This window comes from Tasmannia lanceolata, unplaced genomic scaffold (assembly GCF_043159265.1).
Source record: "Tasmannia lanceolata isolate RefF3 unplaced genomic scaffold, GAP_Taslan_0.1 ptg000054l, whole genome shotgun sequence".
NCBI lineage: Eukaryota > Viridiplantae > Streptophyta > Magnoliopsida > Canellales > Winteraceae > Tasmannia > Tasmannia lanceolata.
The window spans coordinates 2,349,925-2,362,083 of NW_027518731.1; the positions used below are offsets into that span (position 1 = coordinate 2,349,925).

A 12,159-nucleotide genomic window follows, 5' to 3' on the forward strand; every position below is an offset into this window, starting at 1 on the left:
CATTCATTTGACCGGCCACAATGTAAATAGGTTGTGCCCCAAAATCATTTCCATAGGATGATCACAACCCTACAATCTATAGAGGTTGCATAAGATGTAGTTTTCATTTAGATCGGATGGCTAGGATAAGCCTATGGAAATGATATTTTGGGACGCAACCTATTTACGTTTATGGCCCATCAAATGGACGGTTTGGATTATCCTATGGTGTGGTATGGGCGGAGCCTGCGTTGTTCAAAGATGGGCCCACCATTCCACCAACGGTTTCTGTTGGGCCCACCAACTGTTCCGGTTGTGTGTGTGTGGAGAGAGAGAGACCGGTCAAATGGTGGGAAAGTGACATATACGTTAAACCCTAACGTTTAACGTTAGCCAGCCGTCAAGAGGGGGGGGGAGGGGCGGAGAATATCAGCACGCTTTTGCCATTTCCTCTTACACTTTTCCTTTTGTTTTGAGCTCTCCACCTTTACAATTTGCTTTCTCCATTTTTTGGATTTTCATCTACCACTTGTTACTCTTCTCTCCCATCTCAAACTAGGGTTTCATTTTTCTGGTAATTTCTACACCTCATTTCTCTCCTCTCTTTATTTTTCTTTTGCCTTTCCAATTTATTTATGACTAGATTAACTAGCTCTCAAGTAGTTCAATTTACAACTTCTTCTTACACCAATGGATTTTCCTTTTTCTCAGTTAATTTCATTCCTCTGTAGTTCATCTTTACTTCATTTCATTCAGTCTAAGTTTATAATGAAATAATTTGTTTTTTTTTTTTTTTTTTTTGTCAAAGACAACATTGAATAAAATGCAGATTACAAATGCACATGGGGAGGCAAAGAATTTCCCCAAAACAATGCCCAGATGACCAAATTATTAGCACTTCTAGGAGTGAATGAATATCTGACTTTTACTCATTTGATCGCAGCGAAAAATATATAAATCAATCAATAAATAAATAAACCTAAGAGACACTTCTCTTCAAATTGTACATCAGTAAAAGACAAACTTTTAATTAAAAGGAGACTGGATTAGGATTTGATCCAATTGTTTTTCAGGCCATATCTGTGGTGTTATGATTGACTCTTGCCCATTGAAATACCTTGTTTATGTTAGAAAGTTTAGCTTTAACCCAATTTGTACTGTTGACAGTATTAAAAAAAAAAATTAGTTGTAAGGGTGTATTGGATGTACACCCAAATTGCAATTTGGGTGTACGTCAAAGTAAAAACAACTAAATGAAAATTGGTCAGATCAAGTTTAAGCCTATTTACATTGAGTCTCAGTTGTATTTGGTGATTACAACTCATTTCCTGAACTTAATTGTGAAATTTGGGGGCAGAATTCATAGGGAGACTGAAAATAATTTGTCACAACATCAATGTCAGCCCAGATGACTCAATTTTTGCATATACCATCACTTTTTTTTTTCATTTGACCATGCTCTGTGATTGGATCTTTTATTGCTTGTGGCTTGTGCTTTATGCTTGGTTGTTTTTACAATTACGTTTGTAATAATTCTCATTGGCAACGCTTCTTTGTTTGGTAAGAAATTCATTGTTTATGTTTATGTTTTCACTTTGAAGGATTGACTGTTACTTAACACCTGCTAATCTGAAGTCAGAAAACTAGGATCAACAGTGTACTCGTTGAAAGGATTTTCTTTGGGAAGAAGGAAAATGAAAGAGATGAGAAAGCGAAGAAAAACTATGGACATAGGTGATGTTAATCAGTCTGAGACAAAGGAGGTTATGAAAGGTGATGGTGTCGATCTCTTCAGCCAACTTCCTGACAATGTTATCAATGCAATATTTGAATTTTTGCCAATGAAAGATGCCATCCACACCTGCATTCTGTCCAAAAAGTTGAGTCAGTTGCTGATGTCAATTCCCAATCTTGAATTCAGAGATCTTTTACTACGAGCAACAACAGATGAAAAGAGAAATGAATTTGTTGCTATTGTTAACAAATTGTTGGAAAACCGTGATGGTGCAATTAGGAGTTTTCGCCTCCGTTTCTCTCCTGGTAGATACATCTCTTATGTTGTATGTTGGGTCATTATCCTTATGCAATGTGGTGTACGCGAGTTAGATCTTGACTTCCTCTCAGATGGGCATGGAGACTATGAGTATGAGCTGCCTTCTTGTCTATTCAGTTATGAAACACTGACTGTTTTGAAGTTACGATCATGCATCTTCAGGCCTCCTTCCAGTTTCAGCGGTTTCAGTTCTCTTGTGACACTTTTTTTAGGGAATATGAGTCTATCACAGGACCTGATATGCTGCCTTCTTTCCAAATGTGGTCTTCTTCAGAGTTTCACTCTTCAACGGTGCTATGGTTTTGAAAAAATTGACATTTCGGATCTTAATAAGCAACTTGAAAGCTTGACTTTGGAACATTGTCCTTCTGATGTAATGATCAGCGTGCGAAAGCTGAGGACTCTACACTTCTGCAATGAAATTATGACATGCTTTCTTGATCGACCTGCAATGGTGGAGAATGCAATCATTTTCCGGGGCGGCCATCGCATCCCTCGCAATCAAGTTGAAGCCAACAGTCTGGATAAATTACTAAACAATCTGTTTGATGTGAGGTCTCTTTCCCTACTTGGATGGTCTGCTAAGGTAACCTTTTTTCTGATATTTCATCTTTAGTATGATACCTTCAGTTGGACTCTTGGGACAATATTTTCACCATTGGTTGCAATCGAAGTGTTTGGCTGTAGGTGAGGTGTCAAAGTATGCGCGCTGTGGATTACTAAAGTTGGAGCTGGAAGTGTCTTTGTCCACAAGACAGGAGCTTAATTTAATTTCTTACTTCCTTGATAATTGCCCTAATCTCGAAGAATTAATTGTTTGGGTGGGTGTGAATGATCTTAGACCTTTGTCCCATTCTTGTATTTGACACCGAACTGTATTAATACTCGAATTCTTCATGTTAGTTTCTCTGTTCACTTTTCCTTACATATCCTCTTTTTTTATTGATTTTCTCCATTTATGAAAGGCCATTTGTTTTTGCAATATTATTCAGTTTTCCTAATATTGTCCTGTCCAACCCTTTGATTATCGTTTGAAGGAAAATCCTTCACACCGTTTTTGTTTCAATTTTAAGCTCCATTGACTATTAGACCAACTGTATAGTTACTGAACTTGTTTATGATTTTCTTGATGCTCTACAGATCAACGTCGCTGTTGCAGATGAAAATCCATTGTTTCGTTACCTTCATCATGAAGGTAGATGGGCCCCCGATTTTAGCCCCACAGATGATTATTGGAAATTAGCGGAGGAAGACTTTGGCTTTTTAAATAACAACCTTCAATGGATCACAATTAACAATTTCACAGGATGGGATTGTGAAATGGAATTTGTTATCTTTTTAGCCAAAAACACGGAAAGGTTGAGGACCATTACCATTAATCCAATGTGGGAATTGGATCCGAATCAACATCTGGAGTTTATTAATCGATTTTCAATGGTGCAAAAGGGACGTAGAGATGCCAAAATATTACTGAACCAAGTGCAACCCAATCCCTGAAATCAAATGTTGTTCTTTAGTGGGCTTCTGAATCTCTGATGTCTTCCTCCTGGTGGTGGAAGGCGGATTTCTCTTTGTAGCTGATCTTTTGCTGGGGGAGTTTTACTTCTGTCTTCTTTTGAGAGGTAACTTATCTTGATTTGTCTTAGTTTTTTACCATTTTTTTAGGCTCGCAATCTGTGTAAAGACTTAGACAGTTCATTTCAGCAAGTGTTTTGGATTTTGAGTCGAACTTATCATTGGACTCAAAATTGTTTTTAATTTTGAGTCCAACAATCAGTTTTTGGTTAAAACCATAGTTGCACAGATATCAGTGTTTTAATTAAATTATTAACTATATTTTTGAGACGTTAATATCACATTGCTCCCCACTTGGAAACAATATTTTGTCATGGAAAAAAAGGGAAATGATATTTCCCCCCTCCGACGGATAAATCCCCCCCCCCTCAATGTGTGAACCATTCTCACATAAACCTTTAATGCTCTGTTTGGATGCTGGTAGATGTTGGGGGGATCTAGAGAAGAAGAAGTCAAAGGGAAATCAAAAGGAAATCAGTCAACGGGGAGATTGTGAGCAAATCTCCCCGACGTTGTTTGGTTGGGGGTAGGAGATGTGCAGGAGTTTTTTTACTGTATTTTTTAAGATTTTTTTGGGGAATGTTATCAGCACTACTGTTTTTTGATGAGGGCACTCCTCACTTTATAAAAAGTACGGTATGGCCCGCACCATACGATTATCCAAACCGTCCATTAGATGGGCCATAGCCTAAACAGGTTATGCCCCAAAATTATTTCCATTGGTTGATTCTAACCCTCCGATCTATAGAGGGTTAGGATCAACCCTCTAACATTCAGATTGGAGGGTTAGGATCATCCTATGGAAATGATTTTTGGAGCATAACCTATTTAGGCTATGGCCCATCTAATGGACGGTTAGGATCATCCTATGGTGTGGGCCATACCGTACTTTTAATAAAGTGAGAGTGCCCTCATAAGAAAACAGTAGTGTTGATAACATTTCCTTTTTTTTATAGGAATTTGCTAGCAAACTTCTCCTATGCCACTTCTCGGCATGTGGCTATCCTTGTACAAAGATGCGCACATGGGCAAAGGTTGCTAGCAAAAGCAAAAAAAGGTAATCATTACAAAAAAAGAAGAAGTAAAATAGCAGAAGTTATAAAGTTTTAAATGAAAAATTACTTAGAAATGGTTATAAAGTTTGAAAATTACGAAAAAAATACCAACAAAATGTAATAAGATATGACAATTATGGAAAAAACTACAAGCAAAAGTAGAAAGTTATGACAATTACTGTGAAAAAGAATTTCCCTGAGAAATTCTCCCATTTTTCCTTCGATTTGGAGAAATTTGTCCGGCGAATTTCGAGGGTTCCACGTCACCCGACAAGCGCCCGACATAACCGTCGGTCAAAATTTCAATTTCTACTAAATCTCTATCAAACACCCCTCGGGTAATTAGGAGAATTACATTCCCTGTTATTTTACTCAAAAAAATGTAACCAAACAGAGCATAAAGGGTGAATTTTAAACCACCCCCCCCCCCGGCCCGGCGGCCTTTTGGGACAATTGGGAAATGTTTTTGGCAGTTCTTTCGTCTACCAATTCCACCGACCTACCCTTCCCCTTTGAACCGGGGGTATCATTTCCCAACAAAAATGTAAAAAAATCCCTGCCTGCCAGACATGGCCATAAGGTAGAATCCATCAGTTGAACAGTCTAAACTGGATGAAAAGTCCTCACTAGTGTGAAAATAAGGTCACACCTTAATGCTTTGTTTGGATGCCGGTAGATGTTGGGGGGATTTAGAGAAGAAGAAGTTAAAAGGGAAATCAAAAGGAAATCATTCAACGGGGAGATTGCGAGCAAATCTCCCCGACGTTGTTTGGTTGGGGGTAGGAGATGTGCAGGAGTTTTTTTACCGTATTTTTTAAGATTTTTTTTGGGGAATGTTATCAGAACTACTGTTTTTTGATGAGGGCACTCCTCACTTTATAAAAAGTACGGTATGGCCCACACCATACGATTATCCAAACCGTCCATTAGATGGGCCATAGCCTAAACAGGTTATGCCCCAAAATTATTTCCATTGGTTGATTCTAACCCTCCGATCTATAGAGGGTTAGGATCAACCCTCTAACATTTAGATTGGAGGGTTAGGATCATCCTATGGAAATGATTTTTGGAGCATAACCTATTTAGGCTATGGCCCATCTAATGGACGGTTTGGATCATCCTATGGTGTGGGCCATACCGTACTTTTAATAAAGTGAGAGTGCCCTCGTAAGAAAACAATAGTGTTGATAACATTTCCTTTTTCTTATAGGAATTTGCTAGCAAACTTCTCCTATTCCATTTCTCGGCATGTGGTCATCCTTGTACAAAGATGCGCACATGAGCAAAGGTTGCTTGCAAAAACAAAAAAAGTAAATTACCTAGAAATGGTTATAAAGTTTGAAAATTACGAAAAACATACTAACAAAATGTAATAAGATATGACAATTACGGAAAAAGCTACAAGCAAAAGTAGAAAGTTATGACAATTATGGTGAAAAAGAATTTCCCTGATAAATTCTCTCATTTTTCCTTCGATTTGGAGAAATTCATCCGGCGAATTTCAAGGGTTCCACGCCACCCGACAAGCGCCCGACATAACCGTCGGTCAAAATTTCAATTTCTACTAAATCCTTACCAAACACCCCTCGGGTAATTAGGAGAATTACATTCCCTGCTATTTTACTCAAAAAAATGTAACTCAACAAAGCATAAAGGGTGAATTTTAAACCCCCAACCCCCCCCCGGGCCCGGCGGCCTTTTGAGACAATAGGGAAACGTTTTTGGCAGTTCTTTCGTCTACCAATTACACCGACCTACCCTTCCCCTTTGACGGGGGTATCATTTCCCAAATAAAATCCCTGCCTGCCAGACATGGCCATAAGGTAGAATCCATCAGTTGAACAGTCCAAACTGGATGAAAAGTCCTCACTAGTGTGAAAATAAGGTCACACCTAAGGGAGCATTTTTGAGAGCCCAAAAATGCAAAGCTAATCCATGAAGTGCGTACCATCTTCGAAGAATGTCTACAGAAAAAATTAACCCACCTAGGGGGGATTGAGCATCTAGCTCAATGGGTAAGGATTTGTTCTCCGACCTGGAGGATCAATCCCAGCTTGGCTACCAAAAAAAACCCAACCTGGGGTGCAATTTGCAAATGTTGGGTTCGAGGTTTTGCTAAAAAAATGAGTTGGAATTTACCCGAACCCACCCAATTTTATGGTAAAAGTTCAACCTGAATTCTTCAATCGACTCTAAACCCAACCTCTGATGTCGCAGATTGCCCACCCCAACTCCATTTTAAGCCGATTTTTTTCCTTCGTTTTCCAACCCCGGAACATGCTTTTCTCACTCTCTCAAATCTCTCTGGCCAGCCTTCTCTCCCCTTCTCTTACTTTAAGGGCTGTTTGGTTTGCATGTTTGGTATGCAAGAAAGGGGTGAAAAGAGGTGGAAGGAAACTCTTTTCCAAGCTTCCATCCCTTTCCATTGTTTGTTACTTTGTTAGTAAGAGAAAAAAAAAGAAAAAAAGTGGACATGCGTTTCCATTTCGAGAAAAGATCATCCCACATATATGAATTGAGAACTCTATCTTCAGGTGAGTCTCTTTGCAAATCCACAATCTAAAACGGACTGTGCCTTACCTAATTGTTGGGTTGGAAAAACAGAAACATGAAGGCCGTATCTGTTTCCTATTTTGGATGAGGGTGAGAAGGAGCTAAAAACCAGGAAAAAGTCTATCCTATTTTGGGTATGGTTTCTTGTTTCCTGTTTTTTTTGGCTACTTCTATCCATGGTTTTAACTTTTAAATTTGGACCGAAATTTCGAGTTTGGTCTCGACGGAAACCGAAATCGGTAATAGTCGTTTATTTCGGCCGAAATTTTGTTCATCCCGAAATTTCATCTGGAATTTAAGGGATTTCACCTAAAAATCTCGATGTTTTATAATTATTTAATATTTTCCCATCGACCGAAATTTTGTACGAGATAAAATAGTCATTTATTTGATTTCTTCGGATTTCAGCTTCGGAAAGGACCGAAACGCATTCCGAAACTGAGCTTCTATCCACTCGGAGACACTAGTTTCCTGATTTCTGTTTCTTGATTTTTAACCACTTCATCTTTGTTATCCCTTTCTCACCACTCGGAGACACTAGTTTATCATGAAAAAAGAAATGACGGTAGCCAAACGTGCCAGAAAACCCGAGGATTTAGCATGATCCAACAACAACAGCCAGGTGACTATAGGAATGCTTAAGTAGGGCACAAAGGCCACAACCTCATTGTTATGTAATGTGCCTGACTCCTACAGAGCACATTGGGTTCCACACTTGATTGATCTAAACTGTTCATTTGAGAGTGATTTTTGCGAGGACGCCCTTCAGTTTAGCATTCCACTTCATTTAAACATAACTTCATACCTTTTGGGGTCATTGTCGCTTTATATGTATGTGCCCTTTATACGGCGATTAGAAATGTTCGATTGATATCATTGACACGTGTACGAAGGTGATTCCAGCTGACAACTGGGGCCTTTTTCATTTTCCTATCAATTTGAGCTTGATGGGAAATCATTAGCAATTATCCGAATAAGCGAATAGGGAAATAACCGACCCTATCCAAACAAAGAGATTTAATCTTATCAATGAATTTAGTTAATTTACACAGATCATCGCTAAGAGATAGCACTTGTTTGCTAAGATAAAATTGCAATCTTTGAGCATGTATTGAGTGTTGATTTTGGTGGGAGTCATCTTCTAATTGAAAGCACTAATTCTTGGAGAATCCACACCTTCTGCGAAGGAAAAGAGATTTTAGTTGGCTGACTGATACGTACCTCTTATGGTGTATGTGCTATAGTTACAAAGTAGTTATTAGATCGTTATTTATGTTAGGTTTATGGGTGTTAGTTTTAATTTTGTATCGTGTTAGCGGGGTAAATGGGTTGAGGATGTGGTTCTCTCTTTGTGTTCGTATTTAACTTCTTTATTTCAATGAAATGATGTTAGAAGAGAATTTTTTACAGCGAAGGAAACTTTGTTTCGAGGAGAGTCATGGTTCCTCTCAAATTGAACCTCTAGGAGGTCGGGTTGTCTCGAATCAACCTCTTTCCTTGTGTTACGGCCAATTAGGCACATAACAATGACCCAAGAATTGAAGAACTTGAATAGCAATTTAATAGAGAAATCACCTCCAGGATCCGGGGTTATGAAGGTGACCTTAAAGCTATGATTGAGTTTACTCCTTCAGTGAAATCCATCAAGCTTCTCCATAATGCCCCCCTTAAGATGCCCCACATCTCTTGAAAGAAAGCCATAGTCAAACCATCCGGCCCTGATGCCTTATCACCATTGGTAACAAAAACCACATTCTTAACTTTTTCTTCTTCTGACCCTTTTTAATCCAATCCGATCCACCAAAAGAGAGGTTCTTAAACAGATACCATCAAATTTGGGAAGCCATCTCGTCTGAACCTGATATAATCTTTTAAAGGAATAGGTAATCAACTCCTCCATTCTATTCACATCTACAACCCACCGACCTTTACGCAGGATTCCTTTAATGGCAGTCCTTTGAAACCTCGTGGAAGCCATTTTGTGGAAGAAGCTATTGGTCGGTTGGAGTGATTTTTCAAGTGGCATTTCTGTGGAGGGACCCTTTTGCTGATGTCATGTGGGTCGGCCCAACTGTAACACTTCTCGCAGTATCTTAGACCTTGGCCCGATGCTTGTATTTCACACAACCGTATTAATACTCAAATTCTACATGTTAGTTTCTCTCTTTTCACTCTTGCTTGTGTACTCAATTATTTCATTGATTTTCTCCTTGTTTTCATTAGATTGATAAGTGTATGGATACTTTAATTTTCTTTCAGTTTTCCCAACATTGTCCTCTCTATCCATTGATTCCCTTAAAAATCCTTTGCATAATTTTTGTTTACATATTCGGGCCTATTGGCTACTGAACTTCATTATGATTTTCTTGATGTTCTACAGATTAACGATGATGTGGCAGATGAAATTGACTACTTAGATACACGTAGCTGGGACTCCGAATTTACCCCACCGGATGATTATTGGAAATTTGTCGAGGTAGAGACTGACCTTTTAAATAACCTTCAATGGATCAAGGTAAACAACTTCACTGGGTTGGATTGTGAAGTGGAATTCATTATCTTTTTAATCAAAAACACAGAATGGTTGAGGACCATTACCATTAATCCAGTCAAAGAAATGGATCAGAATCAACGTGTGAGGTTTGTTAATCAATTGTCAATGGTGCCAAAGGGATCAAGAGATGCCAAAATTTTACTGAACTAAGTGCAGCCAAATCTCTGATGTCTTCCTATTGGTGATGGAGGGGGGGAGTTCTTGCTTTTTGTAGATCTTTTGCTGGGGTGTTTGAATTCTATCTTCTTTTGGGAGGTAAGTGATCTTGATGTGCCCTAGTTTTAACATTTTGTTAGGCTTGCAGTCCATGTAAAGACATTTGACAGTCCATTTAGCTTTGAGTTTCAGCAAGTTCACCTTTTTTTGATGTGTTTATCAGACGCATGAGCAGGTATTAAACACAAGAAATTCCAAATCAATGTGAGGATTCTTGTTTTTTTTGCTTTTTCCTCATTGACTGATCAATTGATTCCCCATTCATTTTGGATTTTGAGAATTGGTTGAGTCCAAACTGATTATTGGACTCATAATTGCGTTTAATTTGAAGTTCAATAATCAGTTTTGGGCTCAAAACCAACAGTGTCTAAGTGAACCCTGGTTTAGCCTCCTCAATGAGGTCACCACATAAATACTACCAATTCTGCCTGAAAGCACTCTGTCTGAGAGAAACGGTTAATCATCGATACACTTCCTTATTCAAAGTAGAAAAAAAAGGAATCATGAAAACCTACTATGTTTCTCTGATTGGCAGCTGAGAGGTTTCATGTGAATTGTAATAGGCTTTGAGAGCTGGGGTAACACATGTACAACATTAGTTAGTCCCATAATCAAAACATGATCATGCTGGTATCAGTCTTTTAATGAATTTCTTTCTTAATTATATTAGAGACGTTGATATCACATTGCAGCTTAATTATCTACATTGGGGCCAACTAATTTCGGGCGATGATAAATTTGCACCCCCCTATAAGATAATTCGCACCCCTTTAAAGGAGTGTATATGACTATATGGCAGGCTTTAATGCTTGTTGACGTGAAATTAACGTTAGATTGGGTGCGAATTATCCTAAGGAGGTGCAAACTTATCATCGCCCCTAATTTTTTGTGCTATTCTTGAATGCGGCCGTCTGCAAAGTAGTGTTTATCACAGTCTACATAAAAGGGGAAAGTGTATAGGTGTTTTTATATGATACATGGTTTCGTACTTTGAAATACACTGAAACCAAAAGTGAAGCAGGGAACGTGGAGCAGCAATACTAAGATAAAGATCAACACAAGAAGCAACTAAATAATATGTGTTTGAAAACCCATGCCACGGTTTTGGAGAAAAACTCTCTTATCTAGCAGTTTCTCACTCTCTTCTCTCACGTTGAAATGGTACCAGAGCCCTGGGGATCATGACCTAATTTCTTCTTCTTGTTCTTTCTTTTCTTATATTTCAAAACAAATAAAACCGAAAAAACGAAAGGGAAAGGGAGGAGGTGTGATTTCTTTCTTGTTAGCATCAGCTTCCCACTGATGACATCAGCACTGGGGCTTGGTTGGGAGGTCAAATCACGCCGGATGGTGTGCACAAAGGAGGAGATGCCTTTTGGCTGTTCTGTTTGCAGACTCAAGGCCCGGATGGATGTCATTGTCCTAGTTTCGTTCAGTTCCAATTTCGTTAATTTTTTTACGAAAATTGCTTTCAAATCGGATTCTATTCAATGTGAATTTTTGAATAGTATCTCTTCCATGGGGTGTGTTTTTACCTTGGGAATATATCTGAGGTGTTGTGGTTGGATTTTGAAGTGTTTTAGTAGAGTTTTAATCCCTTTTTGTGGATCGGCTTAGCTAAAAAAGGCCACTGTTTGTTTAAACCCTGTTTAGTGTTGTGACAGCCTTGTGTGGACTCTCAGTCAAATTAAATGGAAAGAATTATTTTGTTATGGGTTCAAGCAATGAAGTTACATTTGAGTGCAAAGGAAAATTGAAATGTAATGTACATTTGGGTTCAAGCAAGTTCTTGAGTGCAAGCTCTCAGCCCTTGGTTTATAGTCCACAACTACCATTCTTACTAGTCTAGGTCCAATCAACGCTTGAAAGTGAAGGGAGAGGAGGTTCTTTGACCTCCATCCGAGGAGGCATACTGATACCCTGGATTTACTACATCATCCAATATTTTCTCTATTGTAGTCTTTTTTTACCGTCCTTGTTCATTCATGTTATTTTTCTATGTACTAGGTTAGTTTAATCATTAGACTAGTTTGGTGAGTACCTTTATGTCATCTTATGTCACTAGGGGTAATTTGGTATTTTGGTTGCATAATCTTGGGTTTTTGGTCTTTTACAAAAGGTAGATAGGTCATTTACTTTACAAAATTGAATTTTTTTGGGAAATTTTCAGCTCG

At 38.5% G+C, this 12,159-nt stretch overlaps 1 protein-coding gene across 3 annotated transcripts; it reads left to right on the forward strand.

Moving 5' to 3' along the window:
* Nucleotides 1–399: 399 nt before the first annotated feature.
* On the forward strand, nucleotides 400–3,837 carry LOC143864805 (F-box/FBD/LRR-repeat protein At1g13570-like). Of its 3 annotated transcripts, none has more exons than XM_077375640.1 (4): nucleotides 400–553; nucleotides 1,619–2,618; nucleotides 2,707–2,853; nucleotides 3,173–3,837. In XM_077375640.1, exons 2-4 carry the CDS (start codon nucleotides 1,674–1,676, stop codon nucleotides 3,527–3,529), a joined length of 1,449 nt encoding a protein of 482 aa, XP_077231755.1. In that variant the 5' UTR covers nucleotides 400–553; nucleotides 1,619–1,673; the 3' UTR covers nucleotides 3,530–3,837. The 3 variants fall into 3 exon arrangements, with proteins under 3 accessions (XP_077231755.1, XP_077231756.1, XP_077231754.1); XM_077375641.1 differs by having other exon boundaries at nucleotides 402–553; nucleotides 1,615–2,618; XM_077375639.1 differs by having other exon boundaries at nucleotides 406–553; nucleotides 1,581–2,618.
* The last annotated feature ends 8,322 nt before the right edge of the window (nucleotides 3,838–12,159 follow it).